The 14,917-nt window shown below is 60.0% G+C and overlaps 1 protein-coding gene across 2 annotated transcripts in view; it reads left to right on the top strand.

The window, feature by feature from the left end:
• MYO1B (myosin IB) overlaps positions 1 to 14,490 on the top strand; it is an 87,462-nt gene extending 72,972 nt beyond the window's left edge. The window contains exons 22-30 of one of the 2 annotated variants that reach the window (XM_029068997.2): positions 658 to 744; positions 2,746 to 2,832; positions 4,871 to 4,945; positions 5,987 to 6,121; positions 6,956 to 7,062; positions 9,559 to 9,691; positions 10,407 to 10,559; positions 10,812 to 10,939; positions 12,976 to 14,490. In XM_029068997.2, the coding sequence (XP_028924830.1) occupies positions 658 to 744; positions 2,746 to 2,832; positions 4,871 to 4,945; positions 5,987 to 6,121; positions 6,956 to 7,062; positions 9,559 to 9,691; positions 10,407 to 10,559; positions 10,812 to 10,939; positions 12,976 to 13,099 (1,029 nt within the window). In that variant the 3' untranslated portion in view covers positions 13,100 to 14,490. The remainder of the gene's footprint in view (positions 1 to 657; positions 745 to 2,745; positions 2,833 to 4,870; positions 4,946 to 5,986; positions 6,122 to 6,955; positions 7,063 to 9,558; positions 9,692 to 10,406; positions 10,560 to 10,811; positions 10,940 to 12,975) is intronic. The other variant, XM_029068998.2, reaches the window with a different exon arrangement.
• Positions 14,491 to 14,917: the final 427 nt, after the last annotated feature.

The following is a 14,917-nucleotide window of genomic DNA, read 5'->3' as shown; positions in this document are numbered from 1 at the left end:
CTCGAGTGGGGTTCGGGGCGGCTGACCCGGGGGCTCTCCGGCCGGACCCCTCCCCAGCACGCACCGGACCACCGACCCGGCGGCCAGCCTGCTGACGGCAGGGCTTTCCCCGTCTGTGGCCGCGGGCCTTGACGTCATTCGGGGGGTGTTTGGCCGGGGTCCGTTTGGGGTCGAGCGCCGTGCTGGGCACCTGCCGGGTGTGCAGAGCACTGTGCTGGGTGCGTACTTTATGCAGAACTCTGTGCTGGGTGTCTGCTGGGTGCAGAGCTCATTGCGGGCAGGGAAGGTGTCTACCAGCTGTTACATTGCACTCTCCCAAGCGCCTAGTGCAGTGCTCTGCACTCAGTAAACGGTCAGTAAGTACCACCGATTGATGATTAATTGTACTGGGTGCCTACTGTATGCAGAGCACCGTGCTGGGGGCCTGCTGGGTGCAGAGCACTGTGCTGGACACCTGATGGGGAAGGGAAAAGCTGAAGCCAGTCTCAAGCGCCCTGCCCTCGCAGAGCTTCGAGCCTAATGCGCTGCTTGCTCTGTGCTTCTCCGGCTCTGTGCTCTCCCCTCTCCTCTCCCCCATTCTCTGTACTCTGCTCTCCTACAACGGGCCCCGTGCTCTCCCCCTCTTCCCTCTCCGCTCTCCCTCTCCCCGCCGTCCAGGCCCGGAAGCTGCTCTGCCAACTGAAGCACCGCAAGCGTTGCGAGGAAGCCGTCACCAAGATCGCCGCCTTTTGGCGCGGGACCCAGGTGAGCAGACTCCCCGCAACCGCCGTCCTGCCGCCCTGCCCGTCCCCTCTGCCCTCCCGCCGCTACCCGTTTCCCCCCCCCGCCCCCAATACCTCACCACCCCGGTCGGTCTCTGCCTACGTCCGCCCACCCGCGCCTGCGTCTCTCTCCGCCGCTGGCCACCCTGGGCCTTCAGCCTTCATCGTGACTTCTCTCTGTCTCCTTTCCCGCCCAACGGTGGGGGCGGAGGCGGTCGTGGGGAGGTAGAAGGTGACCGGGGGCAGGACTCGAAGGGGCCGTCTCCCGGTGCCCCGGCTCGGATAGGAGGTGCCTCGGACTCCCTCCCTCGCATTCGGGGACCCCACGGCTGTCGGAGCCTGTGGGCCCCAGGGCCGGCGGCTGGGCCGACGGCATGACGTGGATAATGATAATGTTGGTATTTGTTAAGCGCTTACTATGCGGAGAGCACTGTTCTAAGTGCTGGGGTAGATACAGGGTGATTAGGTTGTCTCACATGAGGCTCACAGTCTTAATCCCCATTTTACAGATGAGGAAACTGAGGCCCAGAGAGGTGAAGTGATTTGCCCACAGTCACACAACTGTCAAGTGGCAGAACCGGGATTCAAACCCATGACCTCTGACTCCCAAGCCCGGGCTCTTTCCACTGACCCACACTGCTTCTCTAATCACCAGGCCTGGGAGTCGGAAGGTCACAGATTCTAATTGCGGCTCCACCGCTTGTCTGCTGTGTGTGGCCTTGATCAAGTCACTTCACTTCTCTGGGCCCCCGTTCCCTAGTATGTCAAATGGGGATGGAGGCCGTGAGCCCCACGAGGGGCAGGGACTGTGTTCAATCTGATTTGCCCATATGCACCCCGGCACTTAGTACAGTGCCTAGCACGTAGTAAGCGCTCAACAGATACCACAGTTATTATTAGAATCATTACTATTAAACACGCACCGGACTGTGGGCGGGTCCAGGCTCCCCGGCCCCCACTGTCCCTTCGCTGATAGGCCACGGCCCAGACCGATCCGGCTCCCACCAACCCCGGCCCACGGAAATCCCCTGTGTCCGCTCCGCCTTCTTGCCGAGAGCCCTGCCCCGAGGCCGCTGCCCCCTTCCCCCAGGCCATTGACTCCCCCTTCCCTCTTGCTCCCCCACGGGTCTCCAGCCCTTCCCCCAACTCCCTCCCCCCCCCCGCAAGGCAGAATTCCCAGTCCGAGCAGCGAGGAGGCCGAACAGCGAGGAGGCCGGCGTGGTCTCGTCCGAGCTGAAACAGAAAATCCTGCTCAGCCGGGCTAGGCTGGCAGCCGCCAAAGAATTCCAGGAATTCCCGTGTCAGCGCTTTGTTTTCAGGAAGCCAGTCCTTCTGAAATTCCCGCTAATCCCCGGGCCGCAGGGCCGGGCTGTGTGAACGCCAACGGCCCCCTGACCCCGGGAACTGGATTTTACCCGTTTCGTTCCTCATGGCCTAAGCTCGTCGAGTCCCAGTCGGGCCTCCGCCCCGGTTTCCGCCCTGGCCTTCACACCCCAACCTTCTCCCCGGCCTCCTCCCCGCAACCTGGAAGGAAATCGTGTTTTCCTCGTTGAGTCTGAGAGCGGCCGGGGCGCCCCTCCACGGGCACGGCCCGAGGCTGGGGCGGATCCTGGGGTGTTAGCCCAGCAGGAAGCCAGGGCCAGGCTGGGGTGTGAAGGCCGGGATGAAAGCCAGGGCAAAGACTGGGGGGAAACGGGGATGAAGGCCGAGCTGGAGGCAGGGGTCTAGGGTCGAGGCCGGGGCGGAGGCTGGGAAGGAAAGTGCTAGGGGTGCAGACCCCCGGGGACCCCGGGACCACTGGCCCTCGCCCTGCCCACCGCCCACCAGACCTCCCAACTCCCACCCACCACCGGCCAGCCTCCCTCCGCCTGCCACCTACCGGCCTTCCGCCTCCAGCCTCCCTCGCCACCCTCCCCCGGCCTGTCTCCCCCACGTCCCTCCTGCACCTCGGGCTGCCCCTGACTCATGCTCTGAACCCCTCTAGGCGCGGCGGGAGCTGAAGCGCTTGCAGGAAGAAGCTCGGTGTAAGCGGGCAGTGGCTGTGATTTGGGCTTTCTGGCTCGGACTGAAGGTACTCGCCCCCCCGCCGACGCCGCGCCCCCTCTCGGGGAGCCGGCGGGGCCTCGGCCCCGGGGACGGAGGGGGCGGGGGGCAGTCCTGCCTCGTGCTAATTGGTTCTGGCTACCTGCCTGCCTGCTTGCCAGCCGCTCCCTCTGGGGATGCCAGCGTGCCACTAACCCGTGGGTGACCCACGAGCCTGCTTGCCCTAGGCCCGGCTTTGAGTGACCAGCGCTATCTACTGAGTGTTCACTGGGTTCGTTCGTTCATTCGAGAGAGAGCCTGGGCTCATTCTAGGGAGGGAGAGGTCTCTGGGCTCATTCTAGGGCGGGAGAGACCACCCCCAGATGATTCTAGAGAGGGAGAGAGCCTCCCGCCACATTCTACGGTGGGAGAGATCCCAGACTTGTTCTGGAGAGGCGAAAAGCCCCGACTCTGAGATCTCTGTACAGTACAGTGCTTGACACATAGTAAGCACTTAACAAATACCATTATTATTATTATCGTTATTGTCTATGGCTTGTTCCAGAGAGGGAGAGAGCTCTGGTTCATTTTAGAGAGAGACAGAACTCGGGCCTGTTCTGGAGAGGGAGAGATCCCGGGGTCAATCTGGAGAGGGAGATATCCTGGGCTTGTTTGACGGAGGGAATGATCCCTGGTTTATTTTACAGAGGGAGAGATCACCAACTCATTTGAGAGAGGGAGAGGTATCTGACTGATTCAAGAGAAGAGTCTGCCCCAGGCTCATTCTAAGAACAAGATTCCAGGCTTATTTTGGAGAGAGTTGTTTTAAATGGTATTTAAGCGCTTACTCTGTGTCAAACACTGTTCTCAGCGCTGGGGTTAATTAGTTCGTACCCAGTTGCCGTCCCATATGGGGCTCCCAGTCAAAGAAGGAGAGGGAACAGGGATTGAGCTTCTGGTCTTGTTCTGGAGAGGGAGACATCCGGAGCTCATTCTAGAAGGAGAGACATCCTGGGTTTATCTAGAGGGGGAGACATCCCTGTTCTGGAGAAGGAGAGATTCGGGGCTCATTCTAGAGAGGGAGATGTCCTGAGCTTGTTCAAGAGAGGGAGTCATCCCGGACTCGTTCTAGAGGGGGGAGACATCCTGGGCTCGTTCTGGAGAGGGAGACATCCTGGACCTGTTCTGAGGAATGAGAGATTCTGGGCTCATTCTAGAGAGGGAGACCTCCTGAGTTTGTTCTGGAGAGGGAGACATCCCAGGCTCGTTCAAGAGGAGAGATCCCGGGCAGGTTCTTCTCTATCAGCCGCGTCCCCCTCGGAGGGAAGGGACAGAACCGGCCGGAGCCCCCGAGGTCTGCCACCGCTGGGAACCGAGCGGAAGGGCCCCATCCCGAGCCACCCCGGACGATGGCGGCCCGGCACTGGACCGGCCCGGGCCCTCGGACCCCCTCCTCTGGGCCCGCACGCCCATCCTGCCTGCCCTCCTTCACCAGTGTTGACCCCCACCTCGCTCAAAACCTGACTCCAAAGCCCACCACCACCCTGCCCGGACGGTCCCCCGCTCATTCCGGCTCCCCTACCTCTAACCCCTTTGAGGAAGCCACCGGTCCTGCCCATTATCCCCCCGGGCAGCTCCCGTGGCCCCACCGGCCCAGAATTCGGCCCCCGCTGGGGCCGCCGGAAGGAACTGGACACCCACCGGACACCCACCCTTGTGGTTCGGGATGAACCTCCCCCCGCCCCAACACCCCTGACTCTCCCTCCAGAGATGGAACCCGTCTAAACCCCTCTGAGCCCCGCGGATATTTCCGGCTGCCCGATTTCCGGACCGGGAATAAAAAATGTTGGGGCTCCTGCAAATCTACCCGGCTACTAAATATCAGAGCGGTTCAAAGGTCGTCAGCAGAGCGTGGCTTCTTCAGACACCGCTTGGACCCCAGTGCCCTGTGGCCTTGCCCCGAGGAGGGCTGGAATTGATCCGTTCCTCCCAGAATCTCCCGCAACTCCCACGAGCCTCTCCCCCGCCCCCGGCCGTGGGAGCGCTGACCCCGGGCCACGGGACGGTTTTTATTTTTCTTCCGTCAGGTCCGCAGGGAGTACAGGAAGTTCTTCCGAGCCTACGCCGGAAAGAAAATTGCGGAGTTCATCCTGCAGAGGATCGTAAGTTCAGGCCCGTCACACGATGGGGCCCGTCGGGATGGGCCGCCAGGCCCCAGGGTGGCATGGCGGGCGGCAGGGACGGGAGGGCACGGGTGGCGTCTCGCCAGCCACCAGTCCTGGCGTCTACTGGCCTCTCCGAGGGATGCCATTAGCTCTGGCCCGTCAGTTAGTCAATTGTCACCAAATTCTTTGAAGGATTGGATGTCTGTCTCGCCCATTAGAATGCCAGCTGCTTGCGGGCGGGGAACCCTTGGCTATTCTGTTCTTCCCAAGTGCCCAGGATGGTGCGCCACCCCGAGCGGGTGCTCAATAAATCCTCTGAGCGCTTGCTGAGGGCGAGGCTCCATACTAAGCAGGTGGAAGAAGGCAGCGGTAGCAGATACGCATTCATGGCATAGTGCCTGTGTGACCTTGGGCAAGTCACTCTTCACTTCTCTGTGCCTCAGTTCCCTCATCTGTAAAATAGGGATTTTGAGCCCCATGTGGGGCAGGGACTGTGTCCAAACCGGTTAGCTTGTATCTCCCCCAGCGCTTAGAACAGTGCCTGGCACATAGTAAGTGCTTAAAAGATACCACAATTATTATTATTACTGTTATTATTATTATGCCTTCCCTGCCCTAGCCCCGGACCTTAGTGCTTGGCACAAAGTAAGCACTTAACAAATACCACAACTTTATTATTACGCATTTAACTATTATTTGCACTTAACAAATACCACAATATTATTAAATCACTATGATGATGATGCATTCCCTGCCCTATCCCAGCACGTAGAACAGTGCCGGGCACATAGTAAGCCCTTTACAAATGCCGCAATAATTATTACGATTATTACGCCGGGGACGGTAGGATACTCGGGTGTTGGGGTGGACGGCCCGGTGCCTGGCGGGGGGCTCCGGGGAGCGGGGGGGGTGGCGGCGGGCGGAGCCCGGGGTCTGGAGGAGGGTTGTTGGGGGGGCGCGGCGGTGGGCGGGGAAGGCGGTTCTCTCCGCCAGGTATTTCAGTCATGGAACGAAGAGCTGCCCTCCTGTCCAATGCAGATCCAAAAATACTTCCTGGAAATGAAGGCTAAGATGCCTTCCTTGTCCCCGATAGACAAGAACTGGCCCGCGAGACCCTACCTCTTCCTGGAGGCCACGCACACCGAGCTCAAGAGAATTTTCCACCTGTGGAGGGTGGGCGAGCCGCCGGGGGGAGCGGGGAGGGGCCGGCGGGCGTCCCCCGGAGGGCGGAGGGGAGGGTGCCTGGCTGGGACTGTTAGCTTGCTTTCTACCGACTCCGTAGTGCTTAGCGTAGTGCCCTGCACACAGTAAGCGCTCAATAAGTAACAGCGACGGATGGATTGATTTTGGAGGCTTGGGATTTCCATTCGAGGCAGTCCCCTGTAGCAGCCTATCCCAGAGAAGGCTTTTAAGGCGAGCTCGCCTTCCCTTAATTTGGGCGTGGTGTTCTCCCCGGTCGGGGGGCGGGGGGAGCAAGGAATGGAGAATTTTACTGAGTACGAGCACTGTGCTGGGTGCCTGGCATGTGCAGAACGTTGTATTGATGATGATGATGGTATTTGTAAAGCACTTACTATGTGCAAAGCACTGTTCTAGGAGTGTATGCTGGGTCCAGAGCAGATACTGTGCGCAGAGCACTGTGCTGGGCATCCGTTGTGGGTAGAGTACTGTACTGGGCACCTAGTGAGCGCAGAGCAGGTACTATGGGCAGAGCACCGTGCTGGGCATCTGCTGTGAGCGGAGAGCTATACGGGGCACCTAGTGAGTGCAGAGCAGGTACTGTGTGCAGAGCACTGTGTTGGCCAACTGCTGTACTGGGCACCTCCTGGGGGCAAAGCGCTATACTGGGCACCTAGTGAGCTCAGAGGAGATACTGTGTGCAGAGCACTGTGCTGGGCATCAGCCGCCGACAGAGCGCTGAACTGGACACCTTAGTTTGCGACGACTAACTGGTCGTGTGGTCCTTGCTCCGTATTGTCCGTCCGTCCGTCCGTCGGATTCCGGCAGTGTAAGAAGCACCGCGGCCAGTTCACGGAGCAGCAGAAGCTGGTCTACGAGGAGAAGCTGGAAGCCAGCCAGCTCTTCAAGGACAAGAAAGCTCTGTACCCGGCCAGGTGAGCACCGGCCCGGGCCCGCCCCACCTGCCCCGAGGCTAGGTTGAGCGGGCAGCGGGCCAACCGGCCTATCAGGTGGCCGCCGGGACCCGGGCCGTGCGGACACCGGGACGCCCGGGGGCGGGCTGGGAGACAGGCCCGGCGGGGAGAGCCATCGGCGTGGGCGCGGGGACACTTGCCGGTCACTCGTCTGTCCGTCCGTCCCCTCGCCGATGCAGGGATTTGGTTGGCCGACCACCACGGTGTCCCCTACCCCGCCGGCCGGACACCACAGGGGGACTAGAGCTGCTGCACTATAGCCTAGTGGGTAGAGCATGGGCCCGGGAGTCAGAAGGACTTGGGTTTTAATACCAGCTCTGCCGCTTATTTGCTGTGTGACCTTGGGCTAATCACGTCACTTCTCTGGACCTCAGTGACCTCATCTGTAAAATGGGGATTGGGATTTTAAGCCTCATGCGGGACAGGGACTGTGTCCAACCTGATTATCTTGTATCTACCCCTGCACTTAGAACAGTGGTCGGCACATGGCGAGCGCTTAACAAATACTACTGTTTCAGAGACAGGCTTAGGGCCTAGGTCGTGGAGAGTGTCGACCGAGTGCGAGGGACCGTACCAAATGCCGGAGAGAGTCCAGACGTGGAAAGACGCAGTTCCCTGCCCTCGAGGAGCTTCCAGTCTAAATGGGGAGATGGACGAAACTCATTTGTCAATTTGAAGGCAGGGATCGTGTCTGCTAACTCCGTTGTCCTCTCCCAAGCGCTAAGTCCAGTGCTCTGCACACAGTAGACTGGAAGCTCCGTGAGGGCAGGGATCTTGTCTGCTAACTCCTTATGCTCTCTCAAGTGCTCAGGCCAGTGCTCTGCACGTAGTAGCCCTCCAGTCAGTACTGTTGGCTGGTTGATAGTAAAAGCCAGAGAAGAATGAGGATGAAACAGAGCTTCTGGGAGAAATCAACGTCCAGACAAACGGAAAATATCTAAACAGACCCAAACCGTCCCCGGTCCCCGAGAATAGGCCCAGAGCGGGCACGTGCCCAGAGTGGGCCCTGCGGAAGGCCGGGAACGGGGTGGGGGTGGGATGGGGGGTAGAGAGGAGAGAATAAACGGCCTGACCTGAGCCAGGTCGAAGCCTCAAGGGAAAGGTCAGCAAGAGTCATACAATCCACATGGTTCTCCTTCTCCCTTCCTTCCTCCTCTTCCCTCCTCCCTGCCTTCCTAATAATAATAGTAATAATTATGGTATTGGTTAAGCGCTTACTATGTGTCAGGGACTCTACTAAGCACAGGGGTGGATACGAGAAGCAGCGTGGCTCAGTGGAAAGAGCTCCGGGCTTGGGAGTCAGAGATCATGGGTTCGAATGCAGGCTCTGCCACTTGTCAGCTGTGTGACTGTGGGCAAGTCACTTCACTTCTCTGGGCCTCAGTTACCTCATCTGTAATACAGGAATTATGACTGTGAGCCCCACGTGGGACAATCTGCTTACCCCGTATCTACCCCAGATCTTAGAACAGTGCTTTGCACATAGTAAGCACTTAACAAATTCCAATATTATTATTATTCTTATTACAAGCAAATCGTATTGGACACAATATCAGTCCCACGTGGGACTCACAGACTCCATCCCATTTCCCAGATGAGGGAACTGAGGCCCAGAGAAGTGAAGTGACATGCCCAAGGTCACACAGCAGACACATGGCAGAGGCGGGATTAGAACCCGTCACCTCCTGATTCCCAGGCCCGTACTCTAGCCGCTCCGCCATGCTGCTTCTCCTCTCCCTTCCCTTGTCGTTCCCCCCTACTGACCCTTTGGCGTGGCGGACAGAGCTCGGGTGTGGACAGAAGTGCTGTGAAGGAGTGGGGGTGGAATCAAAGCGGTTAAGAGGTAGACCTCTTGAAGGAAGTGTGATTTTTAGGAGGGTTTTGAAGATACGAGAAGCAGCGTGGCTCAGTGGAAAGAGCGCGGGCTTGGGAGTCAGAGGTCGTGGGTTCTAATCCCGGTTCCGCCACTTGTCGGCTATGTGACTTTGGGCAAGTCACTTCACTTCTCTGGGCCTCAGTTCCCTCATCTGTAAAATGGGGATGAAGACTGTGAGCCTCACGTGGGACAACGTGATTACCTTGTATCCCCACCCCCAACGCTTAGAACAGTGCTTGGCACATAGTGAGCACTTAACAACGGTCTCTCGGACCGGAAGGGGGAAGGAGGTCCAGGCCAGAGGGAGGATGTGGGCGAGGGGTCGTTAGCAGGATAGAGAGGTGGAGGTACAGAGAGGAGTAGGTTGGCGTGGGAGGAGCGGAGCGTGAGGGCCGGACAGCCGTGGGAGAGCGGAGGGGGCGAGGCGGGAGAGCCGGATGGGGACGCACTGGTTCCCGGTGCCGTGGGATGGCAGGAAACTGGGATCCCCCCCAACCCCGTCCTGTCTCTTCCTCCCCTCACGGCCGGTCAACCCCGTCCGTGTCTCTCTCTCTCTCCCCACCCCCGGCTCGCTGGTCCAGCGTGGGGCGGCCGTTCCAGGGGTCCTACCTGGAGATGGGCAAGAACCCCAAGTACAAGAAGCTCCAGGAGGCGGTGGAAGAGAAGATCATCATCGCCCAAGTCGTCAGCAAGATCAACCGAGCCAACGGCAAGGTCCGACCCGCCGTCTGACCGGCGGCCGAGTGGGGCTGGGCGCGGGAATGGGCGTCCTAGGCGTCGGGTGGTGGACTGGGCATCCCGGGGGCCGGGCGGTGGGGACTGAGCGCCTTGGGTGCTGGACTGGACATCCTGGGCACCCCAGGTATGGGACAGTGTGCTGGACACCGTGGTTGCTGGGTACCAGGCCCCCCGGGTACTGAGCAGCGTAATTAGACACCGCCAGGACCAATTGGTATACTGGGCCCCCCGGTATCGGCCGGAGTCCTGGGCACGCTGGGTGGCAGGTGGTGTGTGCTGGACCCGCTGGGTACCGAGTGGTGTACTGGGTGCCCCGGCAGTGTACTAGGTACCCAGGTGGTGGCCCGGGCACCCTTCTAGCCTGAGCTGGGGAGGGACACGTGAGGGGGCCTGCCACCATCCTACAGCAACAGTGGTAACATGCCCGGCCGAGAACACGGCGGAGCGAGGCCCATCTTCCTACTCTCCCCAGGGGCCGTTCGGAGGTGCCCGGCATCCACCCCACCGGGCCACCGGGCACCAGTCTAGGATGTGTGGGAAGCCCGGGGATACCCTCCCTGCCGCTGCCAATGCGGTTCTGGGTTCCGGTCCCGCTCGCCTCGTTCGTCGGCGGGGCCCGGCTTGGGGTGGAGGCCGTGGCCGGCGTTCCCCGCGGGGGCCGGTGTGAGCGAGGTCCTTCCGGGGTCTCCAGGGCAGTTCGAGGATCTTCCTGCTGACTAGCGACCACGTGGTCCTGGCCGACCACAAGTCCGGCAACATCAAGGCCGAGGTCCCGCTGGGCGACGTCACCAAGGTGTCCGTGAGCTCCCAGAACGATGGCTTCTTCGCCGTCCACCTGAAGGAGGTGCCAGCTGGGTCCGGAGCGGGGGGCCGGGGGTGGGGCGGGGGGCCGGCGAAGGGGTGGGGAGCATGGCGGGGGTCGGGGTGGGAAACTCGGGGAGTGGGCCGTGTCCAGGACGCCGGGCCGGGACCGCTTGGCTTCTCAAGGCCTCTGTCCCCCTTCGGTCCCAGTCCCGCCCCACCCCAGGCAACCCCCTCAACACGCGTGACGGTCAGCTCTGGACGACGGTCTGACCTCACGCTCCCTCCGGCCCAGGGCTCCGGCGCGGCCAGCAAGGGCGACTTCTTGTTGAGCAGCGACCACCTGATCGAGACGGCCACGCAGCTCTACCGGGCCGCCCTGAGCCAGACCGACCAGCCGCTCCACATCCAGATCTCGGACGAGTAGGCCCGCTCCCCTCTCCCCCGCCCCCCTACCCCCCGTGGCCCCGGTGACCGTCCGTTGTTCCCTGGGCAGGCGAGGTTGATCCAGCCGCGACACATGTGTCCGTCCGGTGCCCTAGGGCGCCCAGGCCAGCGGGGATCCGGAGGGAGCGGGGACCGGCTACGGGCCTCGGGGCAGCGGGCACGTGGTCCGATCCCGCGAGGGCCTGGGGCAGCGGCCAAGGTGGGTAAAGGGGCAGAGGCGCAGGGACGGCAGAGGCGGGGAGCGGGACTCCCAGTAGCCACACAGCGGAAGAGTCCTCCAACTCCCAAAGATGGCGGCCACTTCTGGGAGCCCCTCCCTCCATGGCTTAGTCAGTCAATTCTATGTACTGAGAGCTTACTGTACTAAGCGCTTGGGAGAGTACAGTGTTTAATGGATAGAGCCCAGGTCTGGGAGTCACAAGGACCTGGGCGTGGCTTAGTGGAAAGAGCACAGGCTTAGGAGTCGGAGGTCATGGGTTCTAGTCCCGGCCCCGCCACTTGTCAGCTGTGTGACTTTGGGCAAGTCACTTCACTTCTCTGCCTCAGTTACTCTCATCTGGAAAATGGGGATGAAGACTCTGGGGGACAGGGACTGTGTTCAACCTGATCAGTTTGGATCAACCCTAGTGCTTAGAATAGTGCCTGGCATGTAGTAAGTGCTTAACAAACACCATCATTATTATTATTGTCATTATTATTATTATTATGCGTCCACCATGGGGGAACACCATGTGGTGTGCCCCCTAATAAGAATAATTGAAATATTTGTTAAGTGCTTACTATGTGCCAAGCACTGTACTAAGCATGGTGGGGGGAGATACCAGATCATCAGGTTGAATCTAGTCCTGTACTAAGCTTGCGGGGAGATACCAGATCATCGGGTTGAATCTAGTCCCTGCCCACCGTGGGGCTGACTGACAACCTAAGGGCGAGAGAGAGCAGATGTTCAATCCCCATTTTACAGGCGAGAAGACTGTGGCACTGAGAAGTCAGGGGACTTTGCCTGAGTGCACTCCACAGGCAAGGAGTGGAACCTGGATCAGAACCCAGGCCCCCTGACTCCCAGGCCACGTGGCAGAAGGCGGTCCTGGGTATCTCCTGCGTGCAGGACTGTACTGGGTGTCCACCGTGTGGAGGGCAGCTCTGGGTGCCTCCTGCATGTAGAGAGCTGAAGTGATGATGATAAAACGATGCTGGCCTTGACTGTAGGACCTTGGACAAGTTCTTCTCTCCCAAGTGTTTAATACAGTGCTCTGCACACAGTAAGCACTCTCTGTACCTCTGTTGCCCCTTCTACAGCAATAGGGGAAAGTAAATCTCTTTTCCTCCCTCCCTCCCTTCAGTCCCCACCCTCTCCTTCCTTGCTCCTTCCCTTCTCCTCTCTCTCCCTCCCTTGCTCAGTCCCCTCCTCTTCTTCCTCTTTCTCCATTCCTCCCTTTCTCCTTCCTTCCTTTCCTCCTCCTTCTCTGTCCTCCCTCTTCCTCTCTCCCTTCCCACACTCTCCTTCCTTCTCTGTCTCTCTCTGTCTCCCTTCCCTCCGTCCGTCCCTCCCTCCCTCCTCCTCCTCCTCAGGGCCTGCCTGGCTTTCTGGCTCTCACACAGAAGATTTACAATGATCGGTCTCAGCAGCATCCCCCGGGTGGCAGGGGGACTGTGGGGCCCCACAGCTGACCTCAGCGTGGCTGACACTAGTGGGGACTCCGGCACTGACCTCAGCAGACCGTCCCCAGTGGTGACCCTGGCAGATTGTCACCGGTGGTGACCCCGGCAGTGACCCCAGCAGACTGTCCTTGGCGGTGCCCGCAGTGGCAACTCAGACAGTGACCTCGGTGGACTGTCCCCGACAGACCGATCCCGGTGATCATCCCAGTGGACTGACCTCGTGGTGACCCCAGCAGCAGGCCGACCCTAGCGGTGACCGCAGCAGACTGACCCCGGCAGAGGCCCCTCCCTGTTGTGGTCCGACCCTGGCGGTGGCCCCGGCGGTGACCCCGGCCCTCTGTCCCCGACAGGTTCCTGGTCCAGTTCCGGCAGGACAAGGTGTGTGTGAAGTTCATTCAAGGAGCCCAGAGGAACGGCGGCGTCCCGACCTGCAGGCGGAGGAACAACCGCCTCCTGGAGGTGGCCGTCCCCTAGCCGCCCGCCCGGTCACCCCGGCTCCGGCCCGGCCCGCGGGGACACCCCACCCCACCCGAGCCGGACCGGCCGGGCGCCCCTTTGGCCTCGTGGAATATTTAACCCTCGAAATACAGCCCTGCCGGTGACAGGGCTGTATTCCCGTGTTCTTTGTTCCGGCATTCACCCTTCTCCTTTCGTCGCCGGCGAGCCGGCACGTGACTGACCAACGATTCCCGCTTGTTCGTGTAGAGGCCTGTTTCCGGGGAGGGTTTGGCTTCCACGCAAAGGCAAGCCGTGCCCCGGAGCGACGATCACCCCCCACCGCTCCCCCCGGCAGCTGTCCACGCGGCCCTTCCCAAAGATGTCTGCCTGATCAGTTCCTCCCAAAGACGGCTGCTGCTTTGGGCCTTTCCAAAGATGGCTGCCGCTGGATGACCTCCCACAGATGGCTATCACCAGGGGAGCTCCCACAGATGGCCATCACTACAGGTCTTCCCAGAGACGGCTACCACCTGGGGCCTTCTCAGATATGGCTGCCACTATGACATCTCCCAAAGATGGCTTTCACTTTGGGCCTTCCAAAGATGGCCACTGCCTTGGGCTTTCCCAAAGATGGCCACCGAATCAGGTTCTCCCCAAGGCGGCTGCCGTCGAAGGCCCTCCCAAAGATGGGCAGCCCTTCGGGCCTTCTCATTTGATGGCCCCCACTTTGAGCCTTCTAAAAGACGGTTGCCACTTTAAGTCTTCTCAAAGATGGCCTTGGCATTGGGACCTCCCAAATATGGCCACCACCGTGGGGACCTCACAGAGACGACTGCCACCTCTGAACCCCTAAAAGATGGTGACCGATACAGGTCCCCCCCCCAGAGGTAGCCGACCCATCTGGGTCTCCCCAAAGATGGTTGCTATTTTGGGGACCCACCCGAAGATGGCTGCCAATTTGGGACCACCCGCCCCCCCCCCCAAATAAATAAAAATAAAAAATTGCCACCACTATGGGACCAAAAACTGATAAGGCTGTGCCAGAGCCTCGGGGGGGCCCCCCAGCTGGCTGGACTCTCGATAGAAAAGCACCCCGGGGGGCTGGCTCGGGAAAAGGTGAGGGGTTGGGACAGGGTGGTCCGACGTCGGATCGGAAAGTAGCCCTTCCGGGTTCGGAAGGTTCGTTCATTCGTTATCCCGCTGAGCAGGGGACAGCCCACTGCTGTCTTTGACTTTGTCTTTTGACTCCTCTCACTAGGGTGCAATTTGGAGGGAGAGTAAGGGCAGCGACGGGAGGGGAGGGAGGGAGAGACACAGAGATAGAGCATGGGGGTATACAGAGGTTAGCCCATAGTCAATCGTATTTATTGAGTGCTTATTGTCTGCAGAGTACTAGGGAGAGGAGAATATAACAGTAAGTGGACACATTCCCCTCCCTCAGTGAGCTTACAGTCTCACAGAGTGCTCACTAGATACCATTGATTGATGAGTGTGAGGAAAAGGGAAGGGGAGTGAGGGAAATGGAGGAAGAGAGAGGGTGTGAGGAGAGGGGAGAGAGAAGGGAAGGAGGGAGAGAGGTGGGGAAAGAGGGGTCCGTGTCTGAGCCGGGGTCCGGTGACTGTAACCGGCCTCGGGGACGGAGCCAGCGGGCAAATCAGGGATCAGCAAGCTTGCGGGGGCTTTGCGGACGGGGGAAGCTTACGATGTGTAAGGTCATAGTGGGCGGAGATTGTGCCTGCTTATTATTGTTCTCTCCCAAGTGCTTAGTACAGTGCTCTGCACACAGTAAGCACTCAGTAAATACGCCCAAATGAACGAAAGGAAAGAGCGAGAGTCCACCCGCCCTCGGACGTC

Source organism: Ornithorhynchus anatinus, chromosome 7 (genome assembly GCF_004115215.2).
Source record: "Ornithorhynchus anatinus isolate Pmale09 chromosome 7, mOrnAna1.pri.v4, whole genome shotgun sequence".
Lineage (NCBI taxonomy): Eukaryota > Metazoa > Chordata > Mammalia > Monotremata > Ornithorhynchidae > Ornithorhynchus > Ornithorhynchus anatinus.
This window is presented reverse-complemented; position numbering and strand designations above follow the sequence as displayed.